The following is a 21465-nucleotide window of genomic DNA, read 5'->3' on the forward strand; positions in this document are numbered from 1 at the left end:
TTTCACTCTAGGGGAGCTGGAAAATTTGCATATTTTCAAAAAAGTGGAGTGTCTCTTTAAGGCCAATGTGAGATTAAATGTAATCTTGTGGTGCATGATCCAATAGTGCACTTTATTCCCAAGGAAATGTTTCTGTATATAATCATTCATCAAATTAGGACTTTTTTCAATCTTCCCCTCCTAACATTTTCTGTTTCCAACAATCACTTTTTACGATCCGGTCAATTCCTATTGGTCTCATTAAAAAATAAGTGACATTTATATCAGTAAAATAGATTGTGTGCTTCTCTTCAGTTTTTATTGCATACATATATTTTATTCATAAAAGTAGATGCTTATGAAATTGACTTTTCTTTGCACCAATATAACCCTTTTAAGTTTTTTTTAAATTAATAGTAAGTTTAGATAATGGTAAAGAAGTCATGACTGTTATTGAGCGTGGACCAGAGCCCCTGCTCCCTGACCATATCCACATCCTTTGGGTCCAAAGTTCTTTGCGTAACACGCTAAAAGAAAGAAGAGAGAACCGCAATTAGTCAAATGTAGTTAATAAGTGAACTAAAGTTTTGAGGAGTTAACCCAAAGGATTGATGAGGCTTCTTATCAGCTTTAACAAAAATCTATGTAGACCTTAAAGAGGTCAGAAAGTTTAGCGTAAGATACACAAGTTATGACAGAATTGTAACTTTTGGTCGTAAGGAGGTTTTTCAAGATTTTCATGTTTATCTAGTTGTTCGTCTTTAGCTCTGATGTAATTTTCTGTTCTCACAGAGCTGATCTGACAAAAACTATGTCCCATCCAGAATCTGATCCATTTCAAGATAGCTTTTCAAACTGTGTTAACTTAAGTGAGTCTAATTATTTTATGTGGCTAATGACCGTGTGTCAAGTATTTTGCACAGATTTTTTAAATAGCTAAATAGTAATGTTTTACTAAATGTTATATTCCTAGCAAAGAGCTGTATAATGTGTTGGGTGAAGAAATGTTAAGATGATGTGTGATCAGACAATGACTCACCTTTGCAGTAGATTTCGCCATCTTTTTCTGTCTGAGTGGTCGACTCCAAACTCTTCCCACACTTGGCACAGCGAAAGCAGTTCTTGTGCCACGGCTGTAAGAGAGATAAAGTTGCAGGTCATCTTGTGCTCATAACACCTTTGTTCAGTTTGACATCAGATTTCTAAAAACATCTGCAAACCCTCATGAGAAACTCATAAAAAGCAGTCAATGGATCATTCATGTCAAAATAAAGCTCTCTTAATTTTCTACATATGGGGTCTCCAACCTTTTTGTGAGCGAGGGCTACCACAATGGATAAAACAATCTGGAGGGCTACTTTTTGATATAGTCTACTCAAAACTTTTTTATTTTACTTGTTGATATGTTTTAGTATTAAACTGTTACATAATAAACGTAAACTAAGGTAATATAAATAAATAAATAAATATAACAATTGAGACTATTAATAGAATGTGCTTTGGCGGGGACCTCACAAACTTTGTTCGGGCTACCTGATGCCCGCGGGCACCACGGTGGGCCCCCTGTTTTACAATTTTAAATAATATTTCATTAAAGGCACAACATGTCATTTTCATCACTAGAGGTCGCTAAACAACAACAATGGTGCAGCTTGATGACGCTGTGAAAGAGTGTAGACTGATGGGAGTTGTTTTTACCTTCAATAAGAATCAATCTAACAGGACTCACAAATCATGTTCATAGATGATGTATTGAAATAAAGTTTTAAACCATTATATTATAATGTAAGTCCATAGTGTGGCTTGATAGAAGCAACAACAAAGCATTTTGTGTGCTTAATGTTAATACCTCCTATGTCCATATGTAAAAAATGCTTTCAAATTGCTCTCACAATACTTTGATGTCCTCCTATTTTTGCAAATTATTTGCTTTTCTATTTAAAACATAAGCCGATAATGTTGAATATATAATGTGTACTGTAATCACATTTTTTTAATAATATATATAGTAGCAGAAAAAAGTAACCAGGCTAAAATTTGTTGTTTTTAAACAATTAATGTATTTATTGTTTATTGGCAGTGTCTATGAAAGGTTTGCTGGATGGATGTGTGAATACAGATCATGGGTGCACATGCACCACATACAAATTCGGCCCTTGTGCGTGTATTATGGTTAAAACAAATGTTTTGTAGAGATTTACTGCATTTGTACCAGTTATCATGAGAACCCCTAACTGCACAAATGATGCCGGTCCTATTGGATTTCATAATAAACATTAAAAAGCCAGTCAAAACGGCACACCCGTGTCCCTTGCAATACGACTACCATTAGCTTTAGTGGCTCACCGGAAGTCTTCCACAAAGGAGCTTAAAGATGGCGGCACCCACATTAATGTCAAAAATAAGGTGGATAGCTCAGTGGTTAGTAGAGCAGCACAAAAGGTCACGAGTTCAAAACCCAAGGAAACGCACATACTGTAAGGTGCTTTGGATAAACACATCTGCCAAATCCATTAATGTAATTGTAAATGTGATGTCATAGGCCGATCAGTGTGTGGCAGTAAAAGCAAAAACCCGAGGATAACTCAGACAATGTAAGTTCAAATATAAGTACTCTATGCTAGTAGATGAGCTATTTTAATATAAAAACATCTTACATAGAGTAGTCTGAATAAGTTATTTTTTAATAATATCTACCTATGATTTAAAATATGTCCTCATGTTTTGATGTGATTACTGTGATTTCTTGCATACTTGACTCACCTTTCCAGCGCCCTTCACCTTCTCTGCAGCATACACAGACTCCCCACAGCGCGCACACTTCTCTGCGCCTCCAAATTTTTGAGCAAACTTCGATGGATTCGGGTTGGTGGTGGGCCGATGAGTTTGGGTCCTGGGTAAAAACAGAGTTGAGTCAGAATCTTTTTCTCAGCAGTCTAATGAAGCAACACATGTCCCGGGGGCTTGAATGAGGGTCTTTGTTGAGTTGAGGGCGCCTGAGGTCTGTTCGGCTATACAGGAGCTCTGCTTACATAATACACGCTTTCATAACAATGATCATCTGACACAGAGCCCCAACACTGCAGAGTGGGCAGTGTTACTACAAAACCCACTGCAAATCTTACACGTAGACTCTACAGCACAGATATTGGGCATCATATGACACATAAACATATTTCTTAATTTACTTGAATATAGCGAATTTATGGTAAACTGGCAAATCAACACCTTTAGCATTACCAGTGTTGGGGGTAACGCATTACAAGTATTGTGCATTACATAATAATATTACTTTTCTAAAGTAACGAGTAAAGAAACGCATTACTTTTAAATGTACACATTAATATTTTTTAAGTTACTTTTTCAAAAAAACTAATGCAAGTTACTTTTTTAGTTTAATAAATTTGATAAAAAAAATTATGTACTGAATTAAACTAAACGTTGTCACGTTTTGAACTCTATGCTTACAAGCCTGTGTGTGAACAGTTTGGGTCAGAAACTGAGATGGCAGGCCAGAGCTCGACATTTTTGGGATGAAATATGCAATTTTTGAATGCAACTTTTCAGTCATAAAAACACCTGCAAGGCCTGAAAGAGATCAAGCCTCAGCCAAGAAAAAGTAATGCAAAAGTAACCAAAAAGTAACGTAAGCATTACTCTCCATGAAAAGTAACTAAGTTACACAATTAGTTACTTTTTTGGGAGTAACTTAATATTGTAATGCATTACTTTTAAAAGTAACTTTGCCCAACACTGAGCATTACTGAACTCTGTTGAAGACATAAACACTCACTCCTCCGGTTTGATGCCCAGCCTCTCGCCGCGGTCCATGTTGAGCGTTCCTGCCCCCTGGCCGTACCCGTATCCTTTCGGGCCGTACTTTTTACCATAACAGGATTTGCAGTAGATTTCCTGCTCGTGGCTGGCCAGCGTAGTGCTGTCTAAACCTTTCCTGCAGACCACTGAGGAAAAATAACACACAAACTAGATTTACATTTACTTAAGAATATGTGAGTGGTGCTTGTCCATGTAAAACTGAGTGAAGTTTTGTTTCCTTGACGTTTTCACCCTGTTGGCTCACATTAGCTCTTTCCCACCATTAAAGTGACACTTTGTAGTTTTTCAACCTTCATAATATATTTTCAAGACCCTTGTGATGGTAGATCGACTTAAAATAGGTTCAATGACATGTCCATCATAGCCTGATGGGGTCTGTATCACTTTTCCTCGTACTTTTAAACTTGGGGTTTCGGGTAGTAACCCGAGCACAAAACAAAAAAATTCAAAAATCTGCTTTACGCACTTTCTCAAGTTTGGACGTGAGAGCGCAACCATTTATTTTCCTGATGTTTTTGTCATGGCCGAAGCAGCAACTAAGAAAAAGAAACCCAAGGTTTTGTCGGAGGAGACCAGAAAGAGAAAAGGGGAGAGTGACAGAATAAAAAGAAGGATGAGGATCAATTATATTGGATCAGCATTCGCTCGCTGGTGTGAACTAAAGAAGGAGGAGGGCTTTCTGACAGATACTGACTTGGCCGTAATGCTTTTGTACTAGTAAGTAATATTATAATGCTTGCATATACTGTATAAGTCCTGTCTGGCGCCCAAACACTATTTTTTTATGTAAATTTAACTGGAGGCTACTTGGAGAGTTTAGAGAGAGACTTATATCACGTGACATTGTGGTGCCATGGCAGCGTCATGGACCTACGACACGGGCGATCTGGGTTTGATTCCCATTTAGGGCAATTTTTTTATATAAACTTTAACCAAGCAACCACCATTACAACTGGCTTGTAAACGTGAGCTACGCGATTTTTTTGGCGTTTGATGAAAATAAAACCCGTGAAATTATATTATATGACACATGACATGCTGGAAGGCACACTTTGTGACCTAAAGAGTTGTCTTCTTTTCCTTTGCGACAGTGCTGCAGCGCTTGTGGCCTCTAGGGGCACTAGACTTGAAAAATACATGTTTAGCACCCCCTAATGGCCAAAAAGTTCCATGGTGTGCCTTTAAAGGCAAGGTGCACGATTTTTAAGAAACTCTTTGGAAAAGGGAGTTGGGGCCAAAACACACTTGTAGCCAATCAGCAGTAAGGATCATACTTACCGACATCGTTTGCCTGGGTTCCGTATGTGCGGGTTGGGTCTATCTAAAGAAGGTCCAGATTCTATTGGGGTAGGGGCGTGTTTGTTTAGCTGATTTCAAATGTCAACATTGGCTTTCAGAGATCATGCACCCCACCTTTAACAAGTTAACTCGTCAATTTAGAGAAAATGCTTCCCTGCCAATGACGAGTTTTTCCGGCAATCCATAATTCTGCTGTTATCCACCAGGTGGCGCGCATACCCAATTTTTAATACCCGGAAGCAACCCAATCAGGGCAAACAGTTCAAACTCTGTGTATCATCGCTCTGAATCTGGTCTATATCAAATGTCCTTCATAAAAGTACAATTATCCCAGCTTTTTGCTCAAAATTTATTTGAGAGGTAATAAAAAGAGAACAAATGAAGGTACTTTTTTGTTTGAAAGAAGAGGGTCTGTTCTTTCATTTGATATATACAATGTTTATACATTTAAAGAAGAACATTTTCGTGAAGGCATTAAACGTTTGTGAAAATGATTTAAAAAAAACGCTGGCGCTCACTGGCAACTTTTTTTTTAAACGCTGGCAAAGAAAGAGTTAATATAGCTTTTATTGAAATGGTCCAACTACAATCTTAAAGACGTCACTGTTTCAGTTTTGAAGGTGTGTGTGGTGCTGGGACACACTTTTGATTTTGATACAATTTCTCTATGTTTCATACACTGCTCTTCATTGTATTACTCATTGTATTGTAATCCGTTATTGTAATATAAAACTTTTTAATGCAAGATGTAAAGGTATGTCTAGTGTAATGTGACACTTGTTTATCAAATGAATCCACTAAATATCTGGTAGTCTAAGGAAAAGTATATACTTACAGAGATTTATTAGATTACAATCTATCTATGAAGATAATTAAATTTGCAATAATACCATACATTATGTTTAGTATACTATATATTCCCCCGTTCTTTTCCCTCATCTTCCATGTAAAGCTGCTTTGAAACAATATTGTAAAAAAAAACCTATAAAAATACATTTGACTTGACTAAAACTAGACTCTAACTCCATCTGTTATTTTCCACCAGGCAATCATTGTAATGTAACAGCATGTCTCTTCTCGAAAAGCCTCATGATTTGAGGATTATTCACAGTCAAACACTGACGATTGTTTACAAGCCCAAGTTTAATAAGCATGAATGCTGTTGCCAAAACCCCCAAACTCCATTATAATCACAGGCTTTGATGTAAGAATGTTGATCATGTGATTCTGGGCTCTATATTCATCTCTGTTAGTTGCTGTCAACTCAGAACGGCACACTGTCTTGAGGAAAAACATTAGAAAACAGATGACGTCACAGTACGGACGCATACACTTTTTGGCTAGAAGTGGGTTAATCATAGCAGGACTATCGGGTCTATGGTTAACCTAGATGATGAAATGACGAACTATTGCTTGCTGTTCAATTATTTAGCAATCCTCGCTGTATTATCATGCAATTTATTAAAAGAAGACATCTTGTTTCCAACAAAAGTGACTTGAAGATATAATTACGACTTACTGCACTGAAAAAATAAACAACCAAGAAGGACCTGAACGCATCACAACTCTCCACAGTTGTCAGTGTGCAGCACAAATATGCAGTAAACATCGAGATTCAATTAAAGAGTCAGGAGGAGAAAACACATTGAAAGAGACGTTTCACTCAACATCAGCTCAAGGCTACAGAAAATAAACCTCTCCTCATGTGAAACGGATTCTTCTTGCCAAAATAGTAGTGAAGTGTTAATAAGAAGCATGTGCGTATAGTGTATCTCATTCAAGATCTCGCAAAAACATCTCAAAGCTAATTCATCTGGTCTTAATGCTCTCAATACTGTGTAAGGAAATATATATGTTGTATCTATTTTCTGTGCTCTCTTACTACAGAGGAAGCAGCACTTGTGGAAACTTCTTCCATCACATTGGACCTCTTCAGCGTGGTAGACCGTCCCATGACAAGCCCCACATTTGTTTCCTCCACCCCAGTTTGGCATTATGAACAGACTGTGAAGAGAAACAATGAGACAGTCAACACATTCATCCTACAGTACAGCTGCTGGAAACTTTTTGTCAAACACAACTGGGAATTCACCTGAATTATAAAATTTTATTCATATACAAAATGTCTTTGTTTCTTGTTTTGACATGCTCAGGAGTTAAATGACCCTTTGACAGGCTACTGCATGCATGTGTCTGGCATAATAATGATAAACTACAGACAATAAACAGCCTGTAGACGCCTAAAGACTTAAACACAACACGACCACCAGGATCCCTCAGACAATGAAGAGTCAAACGGAGCCAAATTATTCCTCTAAACCCACACATTGTTCAAATGATATTTATAGTTAACGGTAACAATAGTCTGTAAATAGATTCAAACACGCACACACACTGGCTCGTCTTTGAAGACTAATACAGCAGAGACCAAAAATGTTTGTTAAATGCACAAAGATTTTATCAGTCCAGGATAACACAGTCATTCTGAATATAAATGTAAATAAATAAAGATTAGGCTACAGACTGAGCATGTGATAAAAATTTAAATTCAAACCAGCATCATATATGAATGAATGCAACCTGGACATGCAAGTAAATATTTATATCCACTTATAATATCAGTAAAACTAGACTTAACTGGACATAACTTTTTAAAATACCATGATATTACCATGACTTGCGCTGTTAAATTAAGCTTTGTCAAAGGAAGACCATAATAAAGCACATCTTTCATACACATTTGCCCATTCAACTCAGTATTTTCGATAAAGTTTCTGTTAAAGAGTTTGTAAATATATGTTTTTAACATGTTGTCAGTCAAACTCGTAAAACGTGTGAACGCATTACACTAAAGGAATTGCATAACAGTCGTCAATAACTAAATGAATCACGCCAATACGACACATCAGTAGGCTACATAAACATTAAAACTCTTTGGAATTATAATCATTATTCGGGTTTTCGCTCAATACATTACAAACCGACAGACACATGACTTTTATATTTGTAAGCAGCAGCATTTTAGATGTCTTCTTACCTGCGTGTTCAGGTTTGTTTACTGGTACCGCAGTGAGAGAGCGCGTGTGTGTCTGAATATCACTGCAGATATGATGGAAAGGGGCGTAACCCGCAACGATTGAACCATTACGCAACAATTGTCACGTTACCAAAAATTTTGTTTTGTTTAAAAAAAGAAGAAGAAATTGAACAGTATATTGGTTCTTTTATTGTATTTTTTATTAATTCATTAAATACTAAAATACTATTAAAATTTGCATTTTTTTTTTTTGTATTTTATTGTAGGCTTGTATCAAGCTACCCCAATGTATATCGTTGTTATTATGTTGCTATGTTGAATATGTATGTTATATTGTCCGCTATGACATGACACAATGCCACATATATTCAAATTAATTTACATAAATTATTATAATCAATGCTATGATATTATATTATATTATTTTATTTTATTTCCTAAGCTAAATATTTTTCTGCCATTTGGTGTCTATCTGACAATGTTTGTAATTACAGATAAAACTATACTTATTCACTGAGCATTATTAGTTTAGTGTCTCTGTGAAGTGTAATGTTGTTTGAACGTGTGAGGTGTGGCAATATGTGACTCATTAAAGACATTTAAAAATACATATCTTGTAATAACCCAGCAAACATAAGACTATTATCAGCCACACCTGTAGCATTCACAAGTAAAACCATTTGTATGGGAGTCTGAATGGGAGCTGATCAACTTCCAGTTAAAGCATCTCTTGCTTACAGTTCCACCCAAATGGACCATACTTAAAATATCTAGACTTTACTACACACCAATTCAAAACATGTGTCTAAATAGTTTTGAGGGCCTCTGTAAATGCATATTTGTTCTAAACATTCAAACCCACTACTTGGTGTTTTTATGTGGAATAAGCGCACAAGCTGTCAGTTCTTCCACCGTTTGGATTTCGGCTGGAAGTCAAACGACACCAAACGTGCTTCAGAAGGAATGTATCTATAACAGCAGAAGACTGACGGACCGAATGGAAAACAGATGAAGAAAGTCTCATGCTCCTCCTTATATGGTCAAATGAACTGGATGAAGAATGTCACGTGTGTGAGAAATTAAACATATGATCTGTGTATTTAGGTTTCCATAGATGTGGATATTTTTGATGTGTGCTCCTTGTACCCATAAAGAATCTCCAGGACTGCACCATTATTTCGGCTCTGTGAAATTTCCATTCCTTCAACTTCCTTAGTATATTTATTCACGAAGCTTTAGTCCATTTGTCACACCTACTATTGCAGAGACCACGTGAATGTTTCAAACTTTCCTCTGGCCTCTGTTAGAAGTAAAGTCATTCTTAAATAGTTTTATTGTGCAAATTAAAACAGCTGCCAGAAGATTTTGTTTAAATGATGAACTATAAAGGATCTTGCTGTGTTGGACTAAATTAAGTATCATTAATGAAAGCTTTAATACAGACCACACACAATTTTAATTTACTATTAAGATTCAGGATGAGGTGGTCTCCATTCTTAATTTAAATTGAAAACAGTCCAAAACAACAATACACTTACAAGAGGTGGTTTAGCACATTCAAGAAAAACTATAAGTTATAGGTTTAACATTTATACGAGCATACTCAGCATTATGATGGTGGGGTTTATTCACCATTATGGGTTAACCAACATCATAGAGCAGCAAACTGTGCATGTGCTGCCATCTAGTGGTTACACAAGAGAGCAGATGTAAGTATCTTTTCTAACACAAAGACTTGAATCAGGTACAGACTAACATATTTTAAATGTATTTAATTTATTTAGCAAATCTAAACATGACACATGTATTACAACACAAAATAATCATTTAAAGCATTGTCAGACACACACACACAGACACACAAAAGCACCTTAGAGGTTCAGCAGTGCCCTCCTTAAAAAGCTGAAACATCTCTAAACATCCAGCAAAGATCTTTCAACAGTGACATGTACAGAAATAAACACATATACAAAAATATTCAATGCTGATTTCAGGTCAAATAACTCTGTACAGTAAAGAATACACACTGTGGTGTAAAATTCGATCCACATTTAACTCGAATTTAAAAAAATAATTTATGACTAATCTTAAACATTGAATAGATAAACATACTTTGTTTCAAGTGATACAGTACTGTGATAGTAAATCCAGTGATCATAGATCAAATTCACTGGGATTTCAAGTATGTCTCAGTATTTGTATACGTTTCCTATTTGTTCCACAGACGTAACACCTCAAAACTCAACAAAAATGTCAACAATCACAACCATTATTTGTTATTATTACTAAATCCCCAAAAACATTTTCCTGTAACATTCATTTTGTTCAATGTACATCAAATTTGACTTTAAATCTTATAAAGACTGAAGAGGGTTTCTTCATAATTACTGTATCAGGTCAACGCAGTCAAGTATCATTCTGTCACAAAGACTGCGATTTCTAAGGCATGCTGGCTTCAGTTCAGACGGATGGATGTTAAAGTGTAAAATACTAATGCAGGTTTATGTACAACAAGTAGAGTATGTGTGCAGGCCTCAATTCGATTTACATTTTTAAATAATGTAGTGCTAGACTGGCTGGTTTATTGATTACAGCCCCTGAAATGAACAATATCAGATAGAAATGATACTGGAAAGGAAATACTATCAATATGCTGGGTTGATATTCAAAATACTCTTAGATGGGGGAAATAAAAATAATGCCTAAAGAGGGCACATAACACCTCCAACTCATAGACGTGCACAGATGAACCCTGAGTTAGAGTTTTAATACCTGTAATGATCTGATACTGTCAGTAAACGTGAAATCGTCACTGATAATACAGTTATTCAAGCCAGTCTTTACCGTGTAATGCCGTGTTTTTCTTTGGCAGCACCATAGAAGCATGAATGATGACGTATGACGCTGTGAATTTAATTGGCTGAGGTGTGTTCGATGTCCAGCTTCCTTATGGCAGAGCCTCTTTTGCGTGTCGCTTGTAGGTATGTTAGTGATCCGGGTGTCTGAAAGAAAGCTTTGGACCCCATTTCTACTTCCTTTGGTGTTGATGGAGTCTGAAATTGTGATGGAAGAGAAACCCAAACATTTAGATGTTTTGAAGGTACAGAAAGGTGAAAACATTTTAATAAAACATCCTCATCACTGACCTGTGCTGTTTGAGGGCTCGGTTTTCTGTGCACCTGTGGTGACAGCAAGAAGCCCGGTGCTTTGTACCCATGATGCTCAGTGCCGTTCTCCTTTTCAGGCACACCAAACGCCCCGCCTGCCATTACAAAGCGGGTGGGTGACAGTACAGTGGGCACACGAAAACTCAAACCGGTTTTGGCAGCTCCTTCCACACCGGACGCAGGCACTGCACCTGCTATGAGCGATGATGGTAGCAGGAAATATGGCACGGCTACCGCCGGCACGCCGCCCTGCGTTTGACCTGCCGGCATGAGGAAATTCAGACCGTTCAGTCCTACAGACGAGCAAAACAAAGAGTTAGAATAAGTATATTGGATAAAAGTCTGCCAAACGCATCAAGACAAGGTGTTTGAAATACCTGCTGTGTTTGGAACATATAGGTATTGAGAAGAAAGTAGGGGATCTGTATGACTGCGTTTTCCCGTGGCTTCATCATTCAGGGATCCACTCCCGGGGGAACCTTCTCTGGAGCTGAGCGGAGACTTTGTGAGACACTCACTCTCACCCTGTTTAAAACGGTAGGGAAAAATTAAGTGAAATGTGTCCAAACTTTTGAGATTTAATAGATATAAGCTCATAATACACACCGTGTCACTTTCTGAAGACGCACAGCATTTGTTTCTTTTAGCAGCCTGATCTTTGTCATCCTCCCTCTCTCTCTTTTTCTGATCTCCTGAGACGGGTGAACTCTGACCGTGCGCGTTACGCTCGGGGACGGGGCTGCTGTACAGCATGAGCAGGGGGGTCTGAGGCAGGTACGTCAATGTCTGCGGGTTGAACCGGGCTGCATATGGAGTCTCAGGCTGGGGGGGCACAACAGAGGGCGCTCCAGGACTTCCACTGAAACATCACACAGCATAGGAGTGTTAGGTACGTTCATTTCATGTAGATGAATCAGAACTTAGAAACATCTATAAAATGCGAGAATGTGAATCTCACCTGTCTCCGAACTGCAGTCGACACGCTGCACTATTAACACCTTTCCTGGAGAAATCCACCGGCTCATCTGGGAACAATAAAACCGGTGTTAAACTTCACACTATAAATGTAAGTCACGATACGGCAGTGTTCTGATTGGCTCTTACCTGTGGCACCTCTGTGAGGTGTGCTGGGGGCGGAGCTTATCAGCCTCATATTGACAGGAGGGGTGTGAACGATCTGAAAAGAGGAATGACGAGCCATCTTTTCCCGTCGTTCTCCTGTTCCCACGACCGTGGTGGTCATCTGAATTTGTGACACTTCCAAAGTCTCTGAATCTTTAGGTAATAAATGGTTTTGAAACAATTAAATCACAATAATACAGCAATGAAACTAAAGAGACATGCGGTTTCTGACGTACCACTGTTGTCGCTCGGGAAATCAGCAGGTCCGATCCATTTAAAGACGGGTTTCCGGCTCTTTTCTTCTCGCACGTGGAGTTTCTTTATCAGATTAAGGCTGGTGAGGACGTTTGCGATATCATACAAGCGCCGTACTTTAGCTAAATGAAACAAAGAACAGAACAGACTGTTAGCAGAGTTTAATTCATGAAAGGATCATTAATGCTGTAAAAAAAAGAAACTTCCACTTTTGAATGATAACAAGGGTCTTACTTTTATATTTGCTGTGACTGGAATCATCCTGACCCTCCTCGATAAGAATCTTAGCAGCCGTATCCAGCGTGACGGTCCGTGTTTTGGACACCAGGAACAACATGACAAACTTCTGACTCATGATCCGCAGTGATTTATCTTTTCTCCGACTGGAAGGAGCTGTACAAGAGGGAAACAAACTATTTGTAATGCTGATTCATATATATGTATGTATAGTTAAAGTTTTAGGTTGATGCATATAGCAGAGAGACAGCCAAGACAGAAAAAACTAAACAAATTTATAATTTTACAACTTTTTGCATGTATCTATGAAATAATGAAGACCAAAATGAAAAAGAGTGTCGTGGTCATCCAGTGTTTTGTTTTTGTATTGACGGATTATAAAAAAAAAAGAGATGCGCTATCATTCTGAGGTTTGATTAGAAATGTGGTACGGCGATAAACATCAGAAAATTAATAAATGTGGAAGCAGTAAATGAGAATGAGTGCTTAAAATCGGCTTGTGGAGTGATTCTTGTCCTCCACGCAGGGCAGTAATAAGCTTTTATTAGGACGCGAAGCTGTTGCTTAGTGACAGTGGCCACATGGGAAAAGATGCGAGTGATTGAGTGGATTGAGATGAGGACAGCATGACGCAAACATTCATCAGATCATCATCAGGTCAACAAACTCGGCAGATAAACTCACATCAAATGTACGTTTAACCTAATACGGCTACTAACAAAAGAAATAAATGAAAATAAAGTGAGTTTGAGTTTAAATTATTTGTTTATGCGAGACGAGAGACTATCCCTGCCTTAAGCATAATGACAGTTGTGTGACATTTAATAATTGTATCACTATTAATTCGTGGGTACCATTGAAGTCCTGTTACAGCTGTGCTCCTAATATTATATAAATAAATATCCTTTCTCAAGGAACTATGGTAGCCAGTCACAAAATAGAAATGTAATTTCTTCAAAGAAGGTAATTAGGTGACATGATTGAATCAATGATCTAAACATGTCTGAACCTGTGATAACGAGCTTGGCACCATTAACACAAAGGGTCATGTGTTGTGATGGGATTACCCGTGATCAACACAAAGGCCAGCAACCACAGACCTGGTTACCAGTGTTGCGCTTCAGATGCCATTAACTGGTGACCTATTAATGAAGCACATGGCTTTATGGGGCGAGAGGCTAATGGTTCTGTTAACGAGGAAACCGTCACTATGGGTTTAACAAAAAAACTTTAAATTACAGTATGTGAACGGTCAATGTGTGTAATCTCGGACTGCTTCATTATCTTGTATTGGTACTTATAGGATACACGTTTAAATCCGTACCTTGTGTGTTTTGGGTTTGCTGGGCGGCATGGGGGCCATTTCCGTCTTTCTGGTCCATTTGCAGATGATAGCCCTGCTCTCGGCCCGCTCGCTGGAGCTCCTGAAGGGTCTGCGGAAGCAGTGATCGCCCGTGCCAAACATACAAATTCTTGGCCATTCGGCTCACCAGCATCAGAGACTCCAGCACATTCACAATGTCATAGATACGCCGCCTCTCCACGCCTGCGAAACACACAGTCAGCATTACGTGTAAATCGCATGTCGCGTATAAGAGTTAAGCAGGTAGTCGTGAAGTTTATTTCTCACCTAAACACGTGGCCACTTCATCCAGAGAGATGTTGATGCGCTCAGAGGTTTCTGGATAATCAGGATACAAAGCCAGAAACTTTTGACACAGAAGCCCCAGACTCTTCTGTTTGCGACTCGGCCTCCTTTCAGAATCATCTAATATTTCAAACTGAAAAAAATAAATAAAGATTATAGACACTATAGATAATACCAAACTTTGATGATATGTTAATCATGAATATCCTATATCGTTTTTATGCAACGTTCACAGCTGGGAAGGCACTGAAATGTGTCATAGTAACTTGTTCCTGTTTTTAGATCTATAGAAAATAATAATAACTTTTGTGAAGGCTGAGTTTGCTTTTCCAACCATTGTAAATGTTAGTCCTCGACAGGTCACTGGACACACGCGATTTATCAAACGCTGTACCTGACACGAGTCTTCAAGGTCCTCGTCCTCTTCTGTAACCTTCTCCTCATTCTCAATGGGTCTGAAGAGCGTCTTCTTCAGCTCTCTGTCCCGGATATCTGGGCTGGCCGCGCTGATCAGCATCTTCAGGTTTGCCGTGGGGGTCCAGGGGTCCGCGTGGGCTCTGTCCGACTGTTTGATGGGTGTTATGTGTGTGATGTCTGGGCTTGAAACTCTCCTGCTGTGTGCAGTCACAGATTCAGACTTCAACGGCGTCATTATTCTCCTCTCCATACAAATGTTCTCCTGAAAATCACAGAGTTAGTTAAACATCTGATGGGGCTGTAAATGCATTTATGTTATTGTATGTCAAATAGTTTCATGTAATAACAATTAGATGATCTTACTTTATGTTCATTCATGTTGTCAGTATCATCTGAGCCTGTTATAATCTTCCTTACACCAACCAAATCCTTTAAAGATAAACACTTTATCTCCATCTAAAAAAAGAGACATAAATTAATCAAATTTACTTTATTTAAACTTATAAACTAATACTATATATAAAACTTTTACTTTAGGTATATAGATATGTATTATTACTTTGCGTTTGAATATATTAACAAACGTATCAAAGTTATTTGTCCAATCAGTAATACTAACGTTACAATGTACTAATACATTATCTTAATACATTCGATAAAATAGGATGATCATAATAATATAAAGTTTTAAAAAGTCATAGGGTAAGTTAATAATAATGTAAAGTTTGAAACAGTTATGGGTAAGTTTATAATAATGTAAAGTTATAAACAGTCATAGGGTAACTTAATGTAAAGTTTTAAAGAGTGATAATGATAATAGCGTAACGTTAAAGTTTTATATAATGATAAGAAGATAATAATATAAAGTTTAAATAGTAATACGATACTAATAATGTAAAGTTTTAAACAGTGACATGATGTGGTGGGAAAGTTTTGGCGCAAAGATCTTGACCAGTTGCCTGGAAACCAAACCATTCATATTTTTACATGAACAAACACTTCCGTTAAACTACTTTTTCGTTAATCCATTAAATTATCTCGTATATAAATTACAAAAATATTATTTTATATTACAAAGTAGTAGGTTAGCAGGAAAACAGTAGCAGTAGTAGCTATACTAAATACTAGTTAAATTATATAAACCCTCTGTTAAGATAATTTTCTGATGGTCTTGATATTGGTTTGAAAAATCTGTTCAATTAAAACACATTTTAAAAACTAAGTAGATTAAACAGTATCACAGGGTGAGTCATACAGACAGAGATAGCCTTACCTGAAACTCCTGTTCGTGGAATAAAAAACACTCAAATCGGTTTATAAATCCTTCGTGTGCTGATCCGTGTACGTTTCTGTCTAAAATAGCATCATTTTATCTTTATATAAGTAGATATGTCTTGAAATTCTTCTTATTTCTACTGCTCATAGCCGCCTTACTGCTGAGTTTCATATGAATCACCCGCTAAAGCTTGTTTTCTGGCGCTCTCACGAATCTCACACTCGCTCAGCCAATCAGGACGGCGTTATGCAAATACATCGACTGTGATTGGCTGAACGTACAGGAACTTCCTCAGAGCGTTTGCAGCACCCAATCAGAAAATGGTTTGGCCACGCCTCTGAAGGGTTTGTTGGCGGGTAGGTGGGCGCGCTGCTTGTGATCTGTGGCGCGTCAGAGGTCTTAAAGATGCCGGTGTTTCTCTGTGGGGAATTAATGAATAATATTAATCATACGTCATTAATTTACCTCATAAAAGGCACAGATGCCTCGAGGCTGTTTATGTTGACAAGCTCAGGCAGGCAAGGTAAAGGTGGGAACACAGGTGGGGTTTTGGCGCGACTGGGGGTTTTCTCGCGGGAAGGAGTGTAACATGAGAAGTTGGTTTAAGGATTTACACACAGGATGCCCGAAACCCACAAACCTACCCCAGAGCAGGGCAGACTAAATATTGTCCTATATTACTATTTAACCACTAAATGCAACCACGTTATTACATTAATATGTATGCATGCCATGGGATAAAAATCAGTTTATAAGTCAGAATAAAGTAAAGCCAGTTTTATATTTGTTTAGGAACGATTATGCATGGACAGGAAAGGTCTTAAAATGTAGAAAATATAGAATATATGAATATATTATGAATAAAAATTATTTATCCGTTACATGATTCTCTGAACTCAATCCCTTGGTTTTACAGATAAGGCAGACTAAAATGTTGGAGCTATCTCAACTGAAAATAACTTGCAATGACAGATTTTAAAATATGCTAGTGCCATTGATTTGTCTCAAGATACACACCAGTAAAGTCTTTTTTTAAACGTGGGGTGCATGATCTATGAAAGCTTCCCCCTGTTATCCCCTTCTGACATCACAGGGGGAGCCAAATTTCAATTACCCATTTTTCACATGTTTGCAGAGAATGGTTTACCAAAACTAAGTTACTGGGTTGATCTTTTTCACATTTTCTAGGTTAATACAAGCACTGGGAAACCAATTATAACAATTAAACATGAAAAAAGTCTAGATTTTATGATATATTCCCTTTAAAACAAGTTATATTTAAACTAAGGCCTAGTCCTGGTTTAAGCTAATCTTTGTCCAGAAAACCACCCCATAATGTTATATTAGGCCATTCGAAGTAGTTTTTACAAATTCAGTCATAATTTACTCTTTCTCATGTTGTTACAAACATGCAAACATTTCTTTATTCTGATAAACACAAAGGAAGATATTTTTAGAAATGTCTCTAACCAAATCATTCATGGACCCCATTTACTTTCCATAGTCATCTTTTTCCTACTATGGAAGTGAATGGGGTCCGCGAATGGTTACAAACATTTCTAAAAATATCTTTCTTTGTGTTCATCAGATCAAAGAAATGTATGCAGGTTTGTAACAATGTGCGAGTGAGTAAATGATGACAGAATTTAATTTATGGTTCAACTATCCCTTTAAGACAAAACAATGTCAGTGCAATACGGTTTTAAGTTAAGGCAGGTCAAACATGCATTTTAGTCTGAGACTAGGATAAGTGAGGTTTAACTTAATTTTTTAAGTTAAAGTAAAAAAATATTTGATTTGACAAAAATGCTGCATTTTGTTTACACTGTAGGAGTTCACAATTATTAGGTAATTGTAACAATACAACAATACTTTAAAGCTTCTTGTTTTCATTTATGTTTGCCATATTTTAGGGCTGTATCCTCTTATATTCAAGAGAATTGAGATTTGAAACCAGATGATAGGACCTTTAGGAATGTTCTAACTTGCGTATCTTAACTTTGCCTTTTTCTTTTCTGTCCAGACATACACTGACCATATGATGTTTCATTAAAGGTAAAAACAGGGATCAGTTTAAATAAAGACCTTGACAACAGTTTGTTAAAAGAAAAAAGTCTCAAATAAATTCTGCTCATTTGTTTACACAATACTTCTGGCAAAAGTTTTTTTGGGGGCCAATGTTTTTTTTTATCTACTTCATATTCTTAAATATCTGTATGCAAAACAAGGGGATATCTGCATTTTTAGGACTCATGTTATACATAATAATTCATTTATAGTTATTTGTATGTCCAGATTATGCAGACAAGTACAGATAGACCCTGCTGACTAAGACAGCGTGAAATTTTTTAGAGTAACTGCCTCTCTTAGATGCATAAACAAAACTCATTCAAATGCATAATTGTTCAAGGAACAGTTAGTAATAATGGATGAATCACATTTACATAATTATGCAAAAATGAGAGAGAGAGACTGTGAGAGAAAGAGAGAGAGAAGCACAGTAACTGGCAGTTTGTACACAACACATATAAGAATTCAGTGCCAATTCAGGGAAAAGTCAGTGTGAAAGTTGTGCTCGCTGGAGACAGATGAAACAAGTGTGTCATGTCTCTGAAGATCATCTGAACGTCTCTGGTGGTTCAGGTGGAGACAGCACGAGTTTGAGTTTCAAGGAGATGAACAGGAACCTCAGCTAGAACCTGAGCTGAATATAAAGCCACTTCTACATCAACCATCAATTTTTGCTAAGACTTGCTGGTGATTTTTGTAATCATTTGACAGCTAGACATTGCTATTAATCAATTAATTTGCTATTGTTATGTAATGAAATGACATTCATACACTGCCATAAGTGCCAAGACAATTTTTTAGGGTAAAGGGGTCCGCCTTATCTTCATTATATCCTTTGGAGTAGGGATGCACCGATACCACTTTTTTTGAATAAGAGTACAAGTACGAGTACTTGCATTTCAGTACTTGCCGATACCGATACCGTACTTAAAAAAACATGATTTAAATTTACAGGTAACAGCTTTAGTCATATAATTTAACAAAAAAAAAAACAAGGGACTAATTTTCCAGTTTGTTGTAAACTCTGCCTCTTTGGACCACACAAGAGGCATTAACCCCTTACACGCCGCTCAAACATAGACATTTCTCAGACCGTGGTATCGATCTCCTTTATCAGGGGACTTTTAACAAGTACTTTAAAAAAAATTTGGTATCGAGGCCGATACCCGATACCAGTATCGGTATCGGTGCATCCCTACTTTGGAGTGATTTTTAAATCCTTATTAATCAGACACTAATCAATATTTATCCTCCCAGAAATTATAGGAATATAATATAATAGAATATAATAGGAATTCTCTACAAGGGCCAATATATAGTATTATATATTTCCAAAATCTGTACCGAAAAGCTCAACATAACAACACCTCACATCTTAAAGCCAGGTGACATAGAATGATTGAACGGAGTATCCTTGTTCTGTGATGTGACATGTAGACAAAAATGTTTTTGTTTGGGTCTGTAATGCCTTAGAAGCTTCCTAAAAACCTCTCTCAGATAGCTCTATTAGGGTGGGGGATTTTAAACAAGTGGTTTTGCACCTATTTGCCCCCCCCTACTGGCTTAAATTGCAATCTCATTACTGATTTGCTGACTTTGTTGCCACTCAAAAAATGTAGCCAATTATTTTAAAGTGGAGGGGCAGTTAGATGCCTGTGATGTCATAAGCATCAGTTTTTCAGATTGGGCCGTTTTCTGGCTGACATTTCTAAAAGAGGAATTTCTATGAGACTGAGATGTTTAGCATGTCTAGAACTTTTTCTATGTTTGTGAATGCGGGTAGACTACCATTATTCAACAGAGACAAGGTAAAAATGTTTTTTCATTCTCTGTCCCCTTTAAATAAAGGATTATCACATTTTTAATCAACATTTACATCATGTTATGATTATTTTGGTCTAGCACTAAAGAAAAAAATAGAAAGAAAATCTATAGATACATTATAAAGAAAGAAATCCTTATGAAAGCCATACTAGTGTCGATAATAACCAAACAACCCATAAAAAACACATCCGTGAACAAAATTAATTTATGACTGTAAGAAAATAATCGGAATAATTCACAATTGTTTTGTTGAAAATGAGTGTGTATTGTATAATTGTTAAGTCCTATAATGCGCTGGTGGCCTTCTGCAGAAGCTGTAGCATGATGGGATAGACCGGAGCAAACTCCTTCCCCTGTCGGGTTCGAACCGACTGCACGTACGCCTCCAGTGCACCCCTGCAACACAGGTCAGATACACACATTAGGTTTGGCACACCACATAAAAGTACCTGTAGCTGTTTTGTCCGTAATGCACCTCTAGAGAGCGCTGATGTTGTATTGAGAAATTTTATTTTACATCTGTGTACTAAATGACAGTCGCAGCTACCTGTGCTGCAGGCTTTCCTCACATAATGACCAATGAATCATCTTGACATTCTCATGGCATCTTAAGTCCTTTGCAATTACTGACTAAGGATATTTAAAAGGATTTGTAGCACTCACAATATATCTAGTTAATGAACGTCTTTAGAAAATATAGAAAAAGAAAACAGAAAGCATAATTTCCTTATATTCCGGGCATTCCATGTTTTTGAAATTTCATTCCATATATATGTGCTACACAGATGACACAGAGGAAAAAGAAAACTAAACCAAATAAATTAGTAAACAGTTTAAGTCAAATCTGACCTGATGAGCGTCAGACGGTCCTTCTCTGATGGGTGGTCATCCAACCACTGAGAATAACGTGAGATTGACCACTCCGCTCTCTGTGTTTATAGAGAAAATATTAGGACAAACTTCAAAAATGAAACATGGTCAAAAATGAATTAACATTTGGCATTGCAGTGACATGGGGCAGGTATGACTATTACAAAAAAAAGTAATTTTAAGTTTCTTTTATTCAATTATGAAATGAAATATGACCTGTCCTGGACAGGCTTGATAGGTTTCAATAAAAATCTACATTAGTGCTTTAAATCCATCCACACTAAATCTATTTCAGAGAAGACTCATTTCATAAATATGTCCTGGTATATCTTTTCCTGTTTGAGCACTGGAAATGAAAAGTGTTTAATTTAGGGGATGCTTTTATCTCCAGCAGCTTACAGTAGGTCAATCACAAGAGAGTCGGGAT

The 21465-nt window shown here is 37.1% G+C and overlaps 3 protein-coding genes across 3 annotated transcripts in view; all 3 read right to left on the reverse strand.

Moving 5' to 3' along the window:
• Positions 1 to 272: 272 nt before the first annotated feature.
• On the reverse strand, positions 273 to 8238 carry csrp2 (cysteine and glycine-rich protein 2). The gene is made up of 6 exons (XM_065264105.2): positions 8153 to 8238; positions 6998 to 7119; positions 3773 to 3941; positions 2743 to 2872; positions 1019 to 1112; positions 273 to 506 (listed from the first exon to the last, which is right to left on the reverse strand). Exons 2-6 carry the CDS (start codon positions 7107 to 7109, stop codon positions 430 to 432), a joined length of 582 nt encoding a protein of 193 aa, XP_065120177.2. The 5' UTR covers positions 7110 to 7119; positions 8153 to 8238; the 3' UTR covers positions 273 to 429.
• A 1757-nt stretch (positions 8239 to 9995) lies between these two features.
• Positions 9996 to 16439, reverse strand: e2f7 (E2F transcription factor 7). The gene is made up of 13 exons (XM_065273382.2): positions 16272 to 16439; positions 15362 to 15454; positions 14976 to 15260; positions 14564 to 14714; positions 14258 to 14479; positions 12931 to 13089; positions 12678 to 12818; positions 12424 to 12594; positions 12278 to 12344; positions 11926 to 12178; positions 11697 to 11844; positions 11299 to 11612; positions 9996 to 11205 (listed from the first exon to the last, which is right to left on the reverse strand). Exons 2-13 carry the CDS (start codon positions 15452 to 15454, stop codon positions 11065 to 11067), a joined length of 2145 nt encoding a protein of 714 aa, XP_065129454.1. The 5' UTR covers positions 16272 to 16439; the 3' UTR covers positions 9996 to 11064.
• A 1577-nt stretch (positions 16440 to 18016) lies between these two features.
• The window catches only part of cog5 (component of oligomeric golgi complex 5), a 78592-nt gene continuing 75143 nt past the window's right edge, over positions 18017 to 21465 (reverse strand). The window contains exons 21-22 of the mRNA XM_065273373.2: positions 21018 to 21097; positions 18017 to 20564 (exon numbers count right to left, since the gene is read on the reverse strand). Of these exons, the coding sequence (XP_065129445.1) occupies positions 20453 to 20564; positions 21018 to 21097 (192 nt within the window). The 3' untranslated portion in view covers positions 18017 to 20452. The remainder of the gene's footprint in view (positions 20565 to 21017; positions 21098 to 21465) is intronic.

This window comes from Paramisgurnus dabryanus, chromosome 1 (genome assembly GCF_030506205.2).
Source record: "Paramisgurnus dabryanus chromosome 1, PD_genome_1.1, whole genome shotgun sequence".
NCBI classification, from domain to species: domain Eukaryota; kingdom Metazoa; phylum Chordata; class Actinopteri; order Cypriniformes; family Cobitidae; genus Paramisgurnus; species Paramisgurnus dabryanus.